This window comes from Micropterus dolomieu, linkage group LG11 (genome assembly GCF_021292245.1).
Source record: "Micropterus dolomieu isolate WLL.071019.BEF.003 ecotype Adirondacks linkage group LG11, ASM2129224v1, whole genome shotgun sequence".
NCBI classification, from domain to species: domain Eukaryota; kingdom Metazoa; phylum Chordata; class Actinopteri; order Centrarchiformes; family Centrarchidae; genus Micropterus; species Micropterus dolomieu.
In genome coordinates, this window is record NC_060160.1 from 21,447,260 (window position 1) to 21,464,577 (window position 17,318).

General features: G+C 40.9%; 2 protein-coding genes across 7 annotated transcripts in view; both read left to right on the top strand.

Moving 5' to 3' along the window:
* The window catches only part of LOC123979217 (apoptosis-stimulating of p53 protein 1-like), a 51,538-nt gene extending 39,958 nt beyond the window's left edge, over positions 1-11,580 (top strand). For all 5 annotated transcript variants that reach the window (XM_046063026.1, XM_046063028.1, XM_046063027.1 and 2 more), the window contains 12 exons: positions 2,879-2,946; positions 3,132-3,339; positions 3,616-3,843; positions 3,968-4,180; positions 4,534-4,684; positions 4,806-4,843; positions 4,965-5,323; positions 5,609-5,746; positions 7,619-7,752; positions 8,167-8,333; positions 8,442-8,641; positions 9,474-11,580. In XM_046063026.1, the coding sequence (XP_045918982.1) occupies positions 2,879-2,946; positions 3,132-3,339; positions 3,616-3,843; positions 3,968-4,180; positions 4,534-4,684; positions 4,806-4,843; positions 4,965-5,323; positions 5,609-5,746; positions 7,619-7,752; positions 8,167-8,333; positions 8,442-8,641; positions 9,474-9,515 (1,946 nt within the window). In that variant the 3' untranslated portion in view covers positions 9,516-11,580. The remainder of the gene's footprint in view (positions 1-2,878; positions 2,947-3,131; positions 3,340-3,615; positions 3,844-3,967; positions 4,181-4,533; positions 4,685-4,805; positions 4,844-4,964; positions 5,324-5,608; positions 5,747-7,618; positions 7,753-8,166; positions 8,334-8,441; positions 8,642-9,473) is intronic.
* Positions 11,581-11,700: 120 nt separating this feature from the next.
* On the top strand, positions 11,701-14,862 carry sdsl (serine dehydratase-like). Of its 2 annotated transcripts, none has more exons than XM_046062779.1 (9): positions 11,701-11,794; positions 13,049-13,215; positions 13,295-13,331; positions 13,422-13,561; positions 13,661-13,749; positions 13,879-14,112; positions 14,191-14,321; positions 14,491-14,577; positions 14,705-14,862. In XM_046062779.1, exons 2-9 carry the CDS (start codon positions 13,069-13,071, stop codon positions 14,806-14,808), a joined length of 969 nt encoding a protein of 322 aa, XP_045918735.1. In that variant the 5' UTR covers positions 11,701-11,794; positions 13,049-13,068; the 3' UTR covers positions 14,809-14,862. The 2 variants fall into 2 exon arrangements, with proteins under 2 accessions (XP_045918735.1, XP_045918734.1); XM_046062778.1 differs by lacking the exon at positions 11,701-11,794 and adding an exon at positions 12,333-12,457.
* The last annotated feature ends 2,456 nt before the right edge of the window (positions 14,863-17,318 follow it).

The following is a 17,318-nucleotide window of genomic DNA, read 5'->3' on the forward strand; positions in this document are numbered from 1 at the left end:
AGTACATAGTATAGTAACTTTAGTGTTGATTCCTCTTTAAACATTTATTAATTTTGTAGGAACAGATTTTTTGGGAAATATTTGCTTTTATGCTGAGAGTTAGATGACAAGATTGATACCACTTTCATGTCTGTGTGTTGAATGTTAAGATACAGCATTTCAATTAAATTAGCTTAGCATAAAAACTGGAAATAGGGCAAACAGCTAGCCTGGCTAAGCCCATAGGTAACAATATTAACCTACCAACACATCTAAAGCACTAATTAACACATTATGTTATTTAATCTGTAAAGTTTGCCATTACTGCCACTGGGTTGTGTGCTGGATTATTTCTTGGCCAGGTTCAGCGCCTCCATGGAGTCTTGTTAATAAGTAAGCTTCAGAGTTGCTGATAGCAGGATTCTGTAACCTTTGGACAGAGCCAGAGTTCTTTTCCCCTATTTCTAGTCTTAATGCTAAAATAAGCTAACTTTACATTTAGCGTACAGATACAGTATGAGAGTGATTTCAATCTTCTCTTCCTCTCGGCAACGAAGAGCATAAGTAAATTTCCAAAAATGTCTAACTATTGCTTCAATCCTAAATGTAATGAAGTAGAGAATAGTGGGATGTGGGGTGGTGATAGAACAGTGGATAAGATGTATACCTTTGGCATGAGAGACCAGGGTTCAAATCCACTGTGAGACACCATTGTGTCCCTGAGCAAGACACTTAACCCCTAGTTCCTCCAGAGGCATGCGACCTCTGACATATAGAGCAATTGTAAGTCTCTTTGGATAAAAGTGTCAGCTAAATGAATAAATGTAAATGAGTAGTGACAGAGCCATTTTAGCCTATAAGGACTTTGTTAGTGATGACTCTGATAGGCTTTTTAAAACCCTTGACCTGATCCTGAGCCACTCTTTGTTTCTTGCATCATGGTATACGGTGATGGTGCTAGTGTTGTAAACGGTACAGTCCTTCCTCTACAATGCTGAATGACTGCTTCTAATCTGGGCCCTCAGGCAGATGGCCGAGTTTCCACCTCACACAGAGCTGACTGTTTCCTGTCGTGACCGTTTTCTTCCTGAGGTCAGCAGGTTACAGCAGCAGTCAACAGGTTTCACAGCACAGCTTACTGTCTTCAGGACTCCCAGGTTTAATAGTTAATCAGTATTAGTTTGGGATGTGCCAAAGCTGTGACGTGTCTGTAACATAAAGAGCTAGGCCAAATGGTTAGGTAACAGCTTAAAATGATACTTTGACAATGGATGCCGAATTGTACCCAACTGTATCATGTAGTTTTTTTATTTAATTGTTTTTAGCCAGGCTAACAGCATGGCTCTGGCAATATTGGTCTGTAGAGCAGTCAGTTGGTCAGTTCACCACTTTGGAAATATCTTTTGTAACAACTTAGGTGATCCCCTAACTTTTGTAGTCCTTCACCATGTCAAAATGTAAACTTACTTACAATACTTTGGTTTATGACCAAATACCTACAAAACGAATGGCATGGTGATTAGCAAATGTTAGCCTGCAAACACGCTGGACTAACATGTTGAACCATAGACTGTATGAACATGTTAAACATTACCTGCTAAACAACATCACCATAGAGTAAGCATGTTAGCATGATGACGTTAGCAATAACCTCAGAGCACCAGTGCCTACATATAGCCTCACAGAGCCAGTAGCTGTGGACTTTAGTATAACATTTCTGTAGACTGGTTAAATCTTTTTTTCAGCATGCTAACAGAGAGACATGATATTATTATTATTGTTCTGTATGAAAACTTAAAGCCGCAAGTTATTATTCACAAGGCTATTTCCTTTCAGATAGTCTTTAGATTATATGGAAGTAAAGTGAGGTTAAAAAGGCGTGAAACTGTAAAACATTAAACTGAAGCCACTGACCTCCAGATTTGTCAGTAGACAACAACTTAGTGTTGCATTGAACTGTGCCAATTAGTTATGTAACACCACCCCTGTGGGGACAGAGGCTGGGTTAAACTGCTACTTTTCATAACTAGCAGGCTTCATTTTTGAAAGGGTTTAAGATTTTAGCACAGTCAGTCATGTCAGTTTTAAACCGTTAAGACAGCAGCTGTCTGTTATTCTGTGTCTAGGTTTTCACCATGTAAACCAACAACTCATCATAATGCTTCTGGTAAAAATAGCAGAGCAGCAGCCAAAAGCCAACACTACCCATCCATTTTGCAGCCGAGCTCATGATCAGAGATACTTTAGTCCCATTGCTGCACTACTTATAGGATGCTAAACACATGTTTGCAGTGGAGAACACTCTAATCACCGATCTGAACGTGTAGAGTGGTGGTTAAGCAATTTAGCGCTTGTCTTGTTACATTACAGTCTTTGCTATGTTGAGGCGAAACAATTGAAAGCCAGACTTGTCAGGTCAAATTAAAAATAACCCAATGACTTGCAGTCTGTTCCAAATATTGCATAATTGTTATGCACTAAATGGGCCATGAAGTTAACTTCAGACCAGTAGTTGTCATATACACAAAGGGTTTTATGTTCTTGGAGTAAACTATATGGATAATAATATATATTTTTTGTCATTTGTTTTGCCTTATATATAGCTGTATTGTGTCACTTGAGTGACACACTGTAAATGACAGCTGCAGTAAAATATTTAGTTGATTATTTAGCACCCACAGCCCTTCCCACCTCTTCTCAGTATAATATAATGACTTATCTTCATACCAACATGCCCTATCTCACCTTTAACCTACTTAAACCTTCTCTAACATACATGGTTCTATTCGATTTTCTTGTCAGGATGTGTCTGTCTTTGTCTCTTCCTCTCCTTAATTGCCTTTCCTTTTGTGACCTTTGTCCGTTTGTCAACACTTCTTCTCTCTCTCTCTCTGTTTAGCTAATGAAGCGTCATGGCCTAGCATCAGTAAGAGTGTGTCAGATTGGAGGACCAACAGTCCAGAACAGGTACTCTACTGTTTCTATGCTAGAACTAGGGAGATGATAGCAAAAGTTATCTTCACTGTAGTCATTCTCATACATTCTGTATTAGATTATTTCAACCAAAATTTTTCACTTTGCAGTCAGGCTTTAGATAAATCGTTTTCAAATTGTCTCTCTTTCTTCATTTCATTGTCTCTCCTTTCCGCCAGCATCCCTCTGGTTATGGTACCTACCCCAGTGCCACCCACCAGGCGGCAGGGCACCACTGTGCCACCAGCTCCCTGCCCCGTTCTGCCCCTGGTACACTGGGCTGGCCCCGATCCAGTGCTGCAAATTCCAATTCATCCTCCTCTTCATCATCTTCCTCTTCACAACAAATACAGCAACGGATCTCTGTCCCTCCAAAGTCAAGCCAAGGTAATTTAAAGAGTAACTTAAGACCTCGCTTAAAAGCATGCTGCTTCACCTCTGACAACAATAAAGGGTAGCAGATTAAATCACTGGAGGTTTGAATTCCAGTTATTTTTTAGGCTCTTTAATTGTTTCACATGGGTGTTCTACCTCTTAGCATTTCTAACAAAATATTACAAGCCTCTCTCTTTTCTTGAAACGAATGATAAGCTGGAGATGTGGGTGTAGAGTTGGAAATCAAGTGTTAATTATAAATTTTCCCTGCTCTGTCTCTGCTGTTAGGCGCTGCCTCCACCCCCCAGCCCTCGCCCTTGTCCCCACAAACAGAGCGAACAGATCCCCCTCCGGCGGTGGCCGTACGTCCCTACGTCCCGGACCACCCCTCCAGGCCCCAGTCCCCCAGAAAAGGCCCTGCCACTATGAACAGCAGCTCCATCTACAGCATGTACCTCCAGCAGCCTCAGGCCAAAAACTATGGGTCTCTGAGCAACAGGACTACTCTCAAAGCAGGTAATTAAATAGATAGATAGCAGATAGACAGACTAAAGATAGTGTATGTTTAACATTGTTTACCATGTCCACAATCAAAAATCCATCTAAACACTATCTGTCTGCTTTTCCTTTCTCTCCATAGTCTATGGTAAACCCATCCTACCCACCTCTTCCACCTCGCCGTCCCCTGTCCCTTTTCTCCAGGGGGGAGGAGGAGTAAAATCAGGAGGAGAGGATGTTACAGATAAAGAAGGAGGGAAAGGAGGAGGCGAGAGTAGTGATGGGCAAATCCTCCCTCCACCCAGCGTAGACAACATCCCTCGCCCCCTGAGTCCCACTAAGCTCACCCCAGTTGGTGGGTACCACGTACCAGGTTCCACATGACATTGTAGATTTTGCAGTATAAATTGAGTATCTGTGACAAAAACATTTCAGGACTGTCAGTCTACTTGCTATAAATTTACATTATTCTACTCGTCAGTAAAAAGCTAATTTCCCCTCTGATAATTTCCTTAGTAAATATAATATGTTGTACTAAAATAAATAGTGATGGTGGGTTAGGGTGATGATGTTTGGGATCCTCCTGGGAGAACCAGACCAATTAATAACAAAATTTCAACAAACAAAACAGAAGAAGAAATGTGTACTTTTAAACATCACAGAATCCCCCACAAACTCATTTTGATTTCCCACCTCTGCCCTCCACAGCTCACTCACAGCTACGTTTCCAGAGTGACGCTGATCTGGAGGTTCTCCGCCGACGTCTCAGCAATGCCCCACGACCCCTGAAAAAACGGAGCTCAATCACAGAGCCTGAGGGACCACAGGGGCCAAACATCCAAAAGCTACTTTATCAAAGGTCCGTGCTACTGTATACTGTATCCTACCATCAGAACAAATCAAGTTTTATGAAACTGAATTTGAAACAGACTGAACCTTGCTGCAGCTTGGTTAAAGGTGATTTATGTTGTGGTCTGTAGGTTCAACACGTTGGCGGGAGGCATGGAAGGAGGCTCAGGTGAGACACTGTGATTTGATGATACTGCCTTGCCTCAGCACAGTATATACAGTATAGTATATCTTATGGCTCTTAATGGTATTGATGATGCTTAAATCTGCTGTTTCTCTCTTAATTCCAGCCAATACTTTCTATCAGCCTGACTGCCTTTTGGGTGACATGGACAACATCCACTCAGCAAATGGGAATGTGGAACCTGTTGACAAGCACGTCGGTATGGCAAACGCAGAGGGCGAAGTTCAAAACCTGAACTCGAGCTCCCGCCGCTTGTCCCCTCCTTCTGTTGTCATAGAAACATCCAAAGACACGACAGCAAAAGCGGAAACTACCAATAATGTGTCTCCATCAACCCAACCCAGCCCGCCCCCGGCACCTGAGGACCAGAACAATAACAATCAGAGAGGATCTAGTCCCGCACACAACTCTGTAGGCCACGCCTCTCCTTCTCCATCACCCCCTGCTCCACCTTCACTGCCTAAGGTAGGGTTTATTTTATAATTACACCTGATGTGAGGTACACACATTAAAACTAGGGCTTCTGTTTGCTAAAATGGACTCTAATAATTCTTATACCCTATACATTTGATAAACACTGCATAAGTCCTCTACTTTGTTGTGTTTGCCTCTGAAATATGTTACTGATAAACTAAACAAAAAATTTTGTGGTGTGAAAGCTAATGTGCCAGATTAAGCAGTAAGTACTTACTTAGCAATTCCTATTCTGCATTGTCAACACTTTTCTGGCTCTCTCCCTGTGGGCTGCAGGTGAAGCGAACCAACCTGAAGAAGCCGTCATCAGAGCGAACAGGCCACGGCCTGAGAGTGAAGTTCAACCCTCTAGCTCTGCTGCTGGACGCATCGCTAGAGGGGGAGTTTGATCTGGTTCAGAGGATTATATATGAGGTAACAAAAGAGTATGTTGTTGTTAGAGAATTTGTATTGTAATACATTCTCATATCTCACATGTGTAATGCTTCATAACTGCCTGCAGAGCTCAAATCAAATCAGGCCAGGTTTATTTGCACAGCTCAATATTACAGGGAATCAAAGGGCTTTACAAGCCTACATTAGTAATGGTTCCAAACCCATCCAGCAAGAAAACAAGGAAAACCACCCTCCAAAAAACCTATGGAGACACCCATGAATTTAAAGACAGATCCCCTCCCCTCTTGGACATCTGGGAATGCAATTGGACCCATTGGTTGCAAAATGGCAGTAACATGAACAATCATGTAACATTCAGTAGTAAAATATAATGTAAATGTAAAAGAAATGTAATGAATGTAAACTCAGAATATATAAGAATAGCCCAAAAAGACAATTCCTCAGTTTTACACATCAATTTCCAGGTCCCAGGTGCAAACTGGTGTATGGAAAGAGTCGCGACATGGGACAGCTCAGAGGATGCGTAGCTTGGTGGACGAGGTCAAGATAGGCAGATAAACTGAGCTTAAGGATGGAAATAACTAGGAGGATGAATAACGTAGAACCCTGGGAGTGGGAACATTGAGTGGCTCATTAGGTTTGATGGCAACACATGACAGATTGTCATCTGCAAAGAAGTAAGGCAAGGCAAGTTTATTTGTATAGCACATTTCAATAATAAGCCAATTCAAAGTGCTTTACATTAAACATATAAGCAACACAGGGAAACTGAAAAAGAAACACATTAAAATATAATTTTGCAAAGGGTGAAATAGAAAATAAAAACAGGCGGACATAGATGAAGCTGAAGCTGCTAATTAGGTCACAGGATGGTAGCATATACTATACATAGTGAAAGGTATTAGACCAAATGCCAAGCCTTTAGCGACACCACACCTCACCGTGTGGAGACTGTGTCTTACGAAGGACCTAAACCTTGAGAGTGCTACATTTTTTTTACTGTTTTTAAGATGATTTAGTTAAACGTTACAATTGATCTTATTGAATGTTGTGCTTAGGTCAAAGAAATATAAATTAAGGTACTCTGAAGCCACAGAATGTTGAAAGCAGTGAAGTGTAATCTCACTAGAGAATCTTCTGTTAAGCCCTCAAATTTTGAGCTGTCTGTCGAGTAGGGCTAAATATCATTGGAGACAGTTTGGTTCCAATACTTTTACTACTAATTTGGTTACATTTGGATGAATATATTTCCTTGTGCAATTGAAGAATATTTGTACATGCCAACAGTTACTGTACACCCACACACAGATTGCCTCAACAGATCTACTAATAACTGGAGGATTTTGAAGCTTTTCATTACCTTCATGACAATGCTTTTTAAGAGTTAACAGCTTTGATCCTCAGCAGCTCTGTCAGGGGAGGGGTGGTCTCAATTGTCAAGATGTGGAACGTTATTTTTGAGGACACATTCACTCTCTGTATGTACAGCAGCACAGAGCTCCTGAGAAAAAACCCTTACATCTTGAAAAGCCCCATCTATCTCCCTGGCATCTTTCACTTGGAGACTGGACGAAAGTGCTTACTGACTCTTCAAACTGCAAACTCTAGCTGATACTCTCAAGGAAACATTCACGTGCTTCACATCCGGAACAAGCTTTGGTTTTGTACCCCGAGGCAGTAAGACTCAACTCAACAACTTCCATGCTGTATCCTGAGTTTTGTTGTGAGTTCAGGAACTTGGCACGTCTATAGTGCTCTCCACGGGGGCTTAAGTTAAGAGTTTCTCAAAGCTGATACAAATGCGGGCGTTTAGGGGGATTTTTCCATTGTTTCTGTGGACAGCCAATCTTTCTAATAAGTCTATTATATGCATGTTTTCTCATCTTTAAGGTGGAAAATCCCAGTATGCCTAATGATGAAGGCATAACTCCTCTTCATAATGCTGTCTGCGCTGGCCATCACCACATTGTTAAGTTCCTGCTGGACTTTGGAGTTAATGTAAACGCAGCTGACAGTGACGGATGGTCAGTACCTTCAATCAGTCATTTAATCATGCAGTAGTCCAGACTAATAATAGAACTGTGGCTGCTGGGGGACCAGAGGGTGTTTGGGTAATGAACACACTCTGTGGCAGTGGTACTAGAGCTCAGAGGCAACAATGACAGAGATAATTGCATTTTTGACTCAGCTGCCTTCGCAGTATTGAAGGATGAGATTACCAAGTCTAATGAGGAGCCACATTCAGGAGTTACATGATTTAATTTATTCATGTTTCGTTAATGTCAGCCTGATTCACAATGGCATTAACTGTGTTTAGCCTAGCAGAGTTTTAATACAAGTGCATTACTGGAACATCTTTGTCTTTTGTATACCAGAGGTGAATGAACCTTGTCTAGCAAAGTCTGTTTAAAGTCATGTTTTAATGCTGTACCTCCCAGGACTCCTCTGCACTGTGCAGCCTCATGTAACAGCGTCCACCTCTGTAAGATGCTGGTGGAGTCGGGCGCCGCCATTTTCGCCACAACAATTAGCGACGTGGAAACAGCGGCAGACAAATGTGAAGAAATGGAAGAGGGCTATACACAGTGTTCTCAGTTCCTCTATGGTAGGTAAATGTATACAGACAAATGTGGCATCAGGTCAACTGCAGTCCACATGGAAAGACAATTCTTAAATTTGATGTGACTTTATACTCTTTATGTATGTTTCCCAGGTGTACAAGAAAAGTTGGGTGTGATGAACAAAGGCTTGGTCTACGCTCTCTGGGACTACCCGGCCCAGCAGGCCGATGAGCTGTCCTTCAGCGAGGGTGATGCCCTCACCGTGCTACGTCGGCGTGACGACACTGAGACAGAGTGGTGGTGGGCCCGGCTTAATGACCACGAGGGATATATACCCAGAAACCTGCTGGGGGTGAGAGAACACAAGACGTGACAACAGACACCGTTTCATCTATGTGCGCACATATAGTGTTTTGTCCACAACAACTCTCATCATGTGAACAGCTCTCATCCATCTTTATATACAGTTTACAGGCTAAAAAGTTGACATGTTGCTAAGCCCCACGCCCCAGTTATTGTTGCTACTTTTTTCAAGTTTTCTTTTCTAGCACAGCACAAATGCAGTTTATAGTGTTAACAAGGGCAAATTTAACACACACAATTCTTGGTAATATTTTAAACAACGGGTCCTTGATTTAATACAGATTAAACACAAGCAGGCTTCTCATTTCCCGCCAGCGACAGTCTGGCAGGCTTGATCAACTGTAGCAAGTTAATTAAGCTAACATTAGTGCCACAAGTTGGTTGAAAACTTCGTAGAGTTTTTAATGTTTCCAGCTGACTCATTTTAACACCAGAATCTTGTAAAAGTCGGATAAATATGTGTTTGCTAAAAATATTTATCAGACCTTCTTAATTAACTTGCCTGGTAAAATAAAGCTTTAATAATAAAAAAGACAGCTCCAACCTTTCAGCAGCAACTTTACAGTATACCATGCTGCCTCACTGTATGTGATAATTGAATGTTATACCTGAAAACTTATTTTCACACTAAACACCAAAACTGATTTCCGTTCATTCAGTAAATGAAATGTGATTCACCAGAAGCCACAGCTTCTTAAGTGGCAGATTTATTCCCCTTATTGTCTTACAGTGTGCCTTCATGATGTTCAGGCACCTTGAGAACCATGTTAACATGATGTAGTGACCCTGCCCTCTCTCCCTCTATCTTGCTCTCTCTCCAGCTGTATCCAAGGATCAAACCCAGACAGCGCTCACTGGCATGAAGCCCAGATCAGGAGCCACATGCACACTCGCAGAGGGCGCATGCACACAGAGAAGAAGAGGAGCAGTGGCATGTGATTGGAAGCATTAAGTCAGGAAAGAAAGAACAATCGATGGAGGTAGTCAGCAGATGGAATGAGGGCAGAAAGAGAGAAACAAAGATGGACTGAAGAACTTTTTCCCCTGTTTGTTTGGATTTGATGCTGGAACCACGAAACCACTTTATGGTAGAATCATAATATATTTTCAGTGAGTCGCTGCAGTTAAAAGAAATTGCCTGAATCTCATTTTGAGCAACAGTAGCTTGGCAACTTCACACAAGCCGCATGAGAGAAGCTGAACAAAAAAAACAAAGATCATTTGAATGCAGTTTTGAGTTCTTCCAGCTCAGAACATGAAAGCATGAGCTTGGAATTTTAAGGCTCTGACATTTACCCAAATAATCTTGATCTTTGAATGCCACTTTATTTTTGTATAGTGTTACAAAGAAAAAGCACCCAGATTGATTTTCATAAAACCAAGCTCATAAACAGTAAAAGGAAAAAAAAATGCCTCAATGGCAATGAATAGTAAGTTGTCTGAAAAACACTTTCTACACTGGTGTGAAGATTTAAATGCAGTAAATTTACAGGCTGGATCAGGTGAAAGTGAAATAGGAAGTTGGAGAGAGGAAAGTGAGAAGAAAGTGTGACTCTGAATGTGTGTTAAAGGAAGTCAGGTTTTGTCAAGTTGGTGATGTAGCTGCTATTAGCAGCATTAGTTTGGAATAACGTTGGTACAACAGCAAGAAGACTGAGAAACAGAACCCAATAAGCTTGTGATGCATGATGGCTGAGGTCCACATCAACCCACAAGAGCAACAGATGTTGACAATATAATTTTATGACATGGTAAAAAAAGAAGAAGTTTGAACTGATCTCAGAGGAATATTTCCATTCTGATTTCACAAAATGATAAAAGAAGCATCTGTGAGTCATTACGGACGTCTCAACCTTGCACTATTCTGTGGTTATGTTGACTCAGCACTGGCGCATGCTGCCGTATTAACATCTGTTCAACTGGTTGCTGCTGGCGAGACAGGAGGAAAGGAGGAGACAAGACGTAAAACAAGAGTGTGAGAAATGAATTTTGTGAAATCAAAGCACCTAGAAAATAGGTTTAGAGATGGAATATGGAAGAATACTTGTTTCATTAAAAAAAACAACTCTGCCAATCTTTACCCATTAACACATATTAACTACACAATACCTGGTCCTCATACTGGGGCAATACTGGTACGAGGCTCTAAAACTAACAATATGATCAAGCAGTGTTTGTCATCTATCAAAAGCTCAGTGTGTAAGGATTCAGTATTCGCCAGTCCACTTAAATATATCTCATAAACGCTCCTGTGGCTGCTCTGTGTTGTCTTCAAAGTCAAGACAAAATTGTCATAGCAAATCCAGCCTCACCCTGGCACATTGTAGACAAAGTTTAGAAGGTTGAAAGAATAACTGTATACATTATCCCTGAACTGACTGGTTTAGTGTTAGAATGGGGCTAAAACAGCCAAGAGTGGATGAAGAATCCAAAGTATGAAAACAACTGGACTTTCTTGAAATGTCATCTCATCCATCCATCCATCGTCAACCGCTTATCCTGTGTACAGGGTCGCGGGAAATGTCATCTCTGATTTTTTTCATATTTGCGTATTTCAGTAGTTGTATGAAAAGTATTATTCCCTTGATTTGTTGTTTTATTTAAACCAAAACGCTGACATTTTTTTTCTATTATTATTAATATTATTATTATTTCTATGATTATTATTATTAGAACACATTGCTCTTATTTCTTTTTATCTGGGCTGTGCCAGTCACTCACTGCTGCCACCCAGTGTACAGGAAGGTTTTGACACAAGCGTCACTTCCTTACACCTGCTGTGTAAAATATGAAGCAATAAGAGTGTTTGATGATGTTTGATGTGAGAATGGCACATTGGTCTGAGGAGTGCGAACCATTACTTTGTGTTTATGCAACCTGTAACCACGCAGCTCATGTACAAAAATAATAAAGACATAATAATCCCTATAGATAATCAATGCTGTGACTGATCCTCACAAACACACACACACACCCCTCTCTCCCTCCCTCCCTCCCTCCCTCCCTCTCTCGCTCTCTCTCTCTCTCTCTCCCTGACACATAAAGACAGGCACATTCATGCCTTGGAATTAAACGTTGGACTTTAGAGGGAAAAAGTTCACAGGTAAATCCAGTCTCTGCACCGACAGCAGGCTCTTCGCATGTGAGTTTATTTCTATTTAAATTCACAGTACTGTCACACTGTGCAATTAGTGGTTTTGACTGAGTGTGTTATGCATCATTCCCTCTTTTTAAGAGCTAAATCATGCTGAACTGCTGGTACAATTTAAACAAACAAAGTGTGTCAAGTTACCACACCTAACAAATCATTCGGGAAAGGATATTTGTCTTTCCAAATCAAAAGCACAGAACAGACAACAAAATATAGGTCTGGATGTCTAGCTGTGAAGACAAGAGTATTTGATGACATAAAGACAAGAAAATCTGAAAAACAATTTGGAAATGTAGCCATTACAGTAAGATGTCCAATATTTTGGCAAATTACTGTTCAAAATGTACTTGTGCACACGTGTAAAGCATGTTTTAGATTTGCCAGCATAGAAGACATGGAATATTACATGATACAATATAATAACAACAACAATAATAATAATAACAATATTGTTGTTGTTGTTGTTGTTGTTGTTGTTAATACTTCAAGGTCCACTTTATTTTGAAGGAGTAACCGGAAGTGGTTGTGTTTGCTACATGCTACATCATTTAGCATAATATAGCATACACTGGAAATATGACACACTTTGCATAAAATAAACCACTTTATCGATTCATGCTCAGAGGCTCGTTCAGCAAGCTTTTTTATCCAAACGTAAGTTAACATTTAATACGCTTAAAGTAGCCTATGTTGTTCCCCAATGATGTACAGTATAAGTTAATAATGTACGTCATTGGTTTACATTGTGACTAACTGCACGTCACGTAACGTTTTGTATTTTGCGTCACAGTCAATGTTCAACTAGCTAGCTTTTGAACGTGGAAGTTCTCACATCTTGCATAACACTTTCTATTTCAGTTTGCTCTTTGAACTTAATATATCCGTTAACAGTAATCACAACCAAAAGCTGTGAAAATAAAATTATCCCTAATGGTATGCACATAGTTTTGGTTGTTTGTGTGTCTGCCAGTACAATACCATAGTGGAATGAATGGATTTAGTTTGTTGTGTTGTATATTTCCATGAAGCAATGCCCCAGAGACTCAGAATAAGGCCCAGATTTCACTTTTAACAATTTGCACTGGAGCTGTGTTATACTGAAATTATCAAGCTGCACATCATAGCCTATACAAAGATACAACACATTTTGAAAAGTGGTCCCCTCACTGGTTTGAAATCACATTCTGTAAAGGATTTGTGTCACATTTTTTGTATTCATAAATTATGGTTCTCTGGTTTGCTCAGTTATCATCACGCTCTGCACCATGGCAAAGCATTTCCACCTGAACACTCCGCTGCTTGAGAGCGTCGGCATGTCCAAACGCGTGGGAACCACCGTGTACTTGAAGATGGACAATTCCCAGCCCTCTGGCTCCTTCAAGATCCGTGGCATTGGACACCTCTGCCAGCAGGTAGGAACCCTCAAGCCTCTGCTGGTCTTCACGTCCCTCATCATCAGACGCTGACTATCTGATTGTGTCATTTCTGCAGCTCGCCAGAAAGTCCAAAGGAGTTGTCTGCGCTTCAGGTGACATTAATACTGTGACACAGCATGTTAATATGCACAATAACGCACCAATTGTTGGCTGTAATATAACACAAAATGGCCTTTTTGTAGGTGGTAATGCAGGTATGGCTGCAGCCTACGCAGCCAGACAAATGGGTGTACCAGCCACCATCGTAGTTCCCTCCTCCTCTCCTCCGCTGGTCGTTCAGAGACTCCAGGATCAGGGTGCTGCTGTCAAGATTACAGGCAACGTAAAGACAGACATCAGTTCTGATCTGATCATGACTGCAGACAATCTGTAATTGTCTTTACGTTCAGAGGAGAAAATTAAGTAAATGTTTCTTTCTTAGGTTTGGGATGAAGCCAATGCAGAGGCTCTCAGACTGGCAGAGACCGAAGGACTCACCTATGTTCCTCCGTTCGATCACCCCCTGCTCTGGTAGATTACACATTACATTACACTTAAAGTCTCCAGTTTCTTCAGTGCTAACGGGCTAAAAAAACTGGTATCTGGCAGTACTTCCATTCAGGCTCTTCCTGTGTTTCCCTCCTTTCAACACAAACCCAGGCAGGGCCACTCCAGTATGATCACAGAGGTCGCAGCCTCTCTGGGTCCCAGTGTGAGGCCCGGAGCTGTGGTCGTGTCTGTGGGCGGAGGGGGCCTCCTCTGCGGGGTCGTCCAGGGCCTGAAGGACGTTGGCTGGATGGATGTACCCATCATCGCCATGGAGACGGTGGGGGCCAACTGTTTCAATGCTGCGGTTAAGGCAGGGAAGGTGGTCACCCTGGATGACATTACCAGGTGAGAGGATTAAAAAGAGTTGTTTTATTTTTAATGAATGCAGCCACGCTCACTTCATCCTCACCTGTCTTCTTGCAGTGAGGCTAAGTGTCTTGGAGCAAAGACAGTTTGCAAGAAAGCTTTTGAGTACAGCCAATGCAGCGAGCTCACAATCATTTCTGAACTTGTGACTGACCAGCAGGCTCTGCAGGCTATCGAAACATTCCTGGGTAAGTGTGTTTGTTCCCTTTACTGTGCATTCTGTTGACTTCTTACACCAAAGAAAAGAATAATCACCCTTACTTTTTGATTTTAATTGCTAACAAGCTTCTATAGTGAACTACATGTTGTCTTTGTTTTGCTTAAACGCTGTGTGTGCTTGTGTGTGTCGTCTTGTAGATGAGGAGCGTGTGTTGGTGGAGATGGCGTGCGGAGCAGGACTAGCAGCTGTCTACAGTGGACTTGTACGCAGACTACAGGATGATGGTAACTAGTCTGGAGTCAGCTCTTAATGGTCTTTGTTCTCTCATGGTTCTTATTCTCATGCGTGGCCATTTCAGACTACACCTTTGTGGCGGGAAATGTTTAAAAGCAATACTTCCCTTCTTTTTAGGTCGGCTGCCAACTCTCTTGGGCCCCCTGCTGGTGGTGGTGTGCGGTGGCAGCAGCGTCGACATGAAGGAACTGACCAGCCTCAAGCACAAGCTGCAGACTTAAACAACTGCAGGTGTGCAAGTGTGTGTGCATAGCAATAAATGTGTTTCTGCGTGACTCGCGCTCTTAAATTGTCAGTGAATGATGTGTGTGGATGGATGAATAGAATAAAGATGAATTCCTGGAAATTTAAAGAAATGTATAATCTAATTTAGCAAAGGTGGATACTTAGGAATAGGAATTAGTGAATCTTCTGAAATTGCAGTGTAATTTTTAAGTTGCATTAAATATAAAAACGCAATGAAGTTTCTTAGAAAATCTAATTTTCATCAGTCAGAAATAATTGAGTGAGTCATGTGAATGTGTTTTAAACATGCTCAGCTCAATAACAGAATTCAATTACCAGGTTCCCCCACATGGTGGTGTCACAGTTAACTGTTATTCTGGCCATCCACAGTCTGAGTCAGATGCAGAAAACCTAATGGAAAAAACAAGCCCTTTTCTGCTTCAAACAAATATTTGTTGATGTGATTTACTCATGAATTAATTGCACTCCAGTACTGACAGTCTAAGCCATAACAAAATATTTACATTTTGTTTTAATTTGAAGACACTGCTCCCACATCTTTGTCTTTCTGTTGGTCTTTTTGTGGATGCATTTGCAGCCTCTGATCCAACTCAGTAATATATTTTAGATGAAAACAACAAACCTGTCAATTTAAATTTAGTAGTCCGGTAAATTTGTGGTTTGTGGAGTAAGCTATTGCAATGGGAACTCACTGCCTGCATTAGAGAAGTCAGTGGAAAGTTTTTGCCCTCATAAATCTCAAACGCATAAGACATTGGTTGTTCACAAAGAGTACAAGCAGAAAATGGACTTTATGCTAACATTGTGATCGATGGCATGCTATATAACATTACATTGTCTATTACAGTTTTTCTCAGTCGCTTTGGTGCATTTCTCAGATCAGAATTGAAATTCTCAAAACTAATTGTTCAACCTCCACATCATCTCATCACTTGTGCACATCATAAAAGCACTTTCTCATTGTTCTGAACAAATTGCAAATGACTTGACACACTGGAGCAAATGATTATGTACAATTGTCTGCTGTTTCCTACATTATCACTTGCTTATGTCCTGCTGATCACAATGAATTATACCAGTCTCTGTTGAATAATCTTAACCCCCAAAACATCTAGGCATAAGTTCATTGCATTAGTCACTACATGCAAAATGGTTGAACACGTCATCAAAAATCAAAGTTAAAATCCTTTATTCATATCCTCTGCCTACAAGTATATAGCTAAACGAAATGTTGTTTCTTATGGACCATAAACAAAATAAGAATAGATAACAACAACATAGCAATAGCAACACTCAGACCATTCACCCACAATACCATAAATGCACAGTGAGCAGTAATATAACGAATGTTGTTTTCCCCTGAGAACGGGATATTTAATTTACTCGTGATCACGAGATAACAAACCATAGCTGAATATAGGGGCTGGCAGGTGCGTTTCTTTAGGATAATTTCAAAGCAGTTTCCAGTGTCACTGGTTAGCTCAGTTGGTAGAGCACAGGGCTCAGTTTGATTAGTTCGATTCCTGTTCTTGTTGACTTTCTTTTTCGTCTTTTGTGTATTATTTATTATCCTCTTCAGCAAAACTGTTATGAAGATATTGAGGGCAATCCAATCCCACATTTCACGATAGCTATTTCAAAGGTTCCGAAAGGAAATGTGTAACGTTACATGGACTCCCCTGAATGAGAAGGAATTTCCTCTGCCTGGGAATGATGGGACTGGCGACCTGTCCAGGGTGTCCCCCGCCTTTTGCCCGATGTAAGCTGGGTTTGACTCCAGCTCCCCGCGACCCTGTATGCAGGATAAGTGGTTGACGATGGATGGATGGATGGGAATGATGGGGAAATGAAAAGTCCATAGGTTGATGGATGTGGACCAAACGCTGGAAGGAAAAGAGTCCAGCACGTGCTTTACAGTAATGTGAGCATGTGAAACAGTCTTTTCATAAGAACTTTGTTGAAGAGAATAATGAAAAATTGAGTCTTCAGTGAGGATTGAACTCACAACCATAAGACTATAAGTCCTGTGCTCTACCAAGTGAGCTAATGATACAACAATCTATGCTGTAATTACCATTATTGTTATCTCAAAATCACGAGAAAATTATCCCGTTATCACAGGAAAACATATTTGATTAGGGCTTCCCTATATATATATATATATATATATATATATATATATGAATGTATAGATAGACATTCTATACATGTCTTTTAGAATTTTTTTGTAAATGTGTCCTGAATTGATGAAGATATCTGTTGTGATGTGGAAGAGAATCTGTGATTCAACAGACCGGAATGTCAGCCAAAGGGGTGTATCCCATGCAACAGTCCTGTCTCTTTCTTTTTCTGTATTACAATGACATGCTCTGTCAACAAATTACAGTACGAACAGTAAAAGCATAGCTGTGATTCCTGTCCTCTCTCCTGCAATGTATAACTTTGTACTGGTGAAAGTGATATATGCCAGACAAAAAAAGTGCAG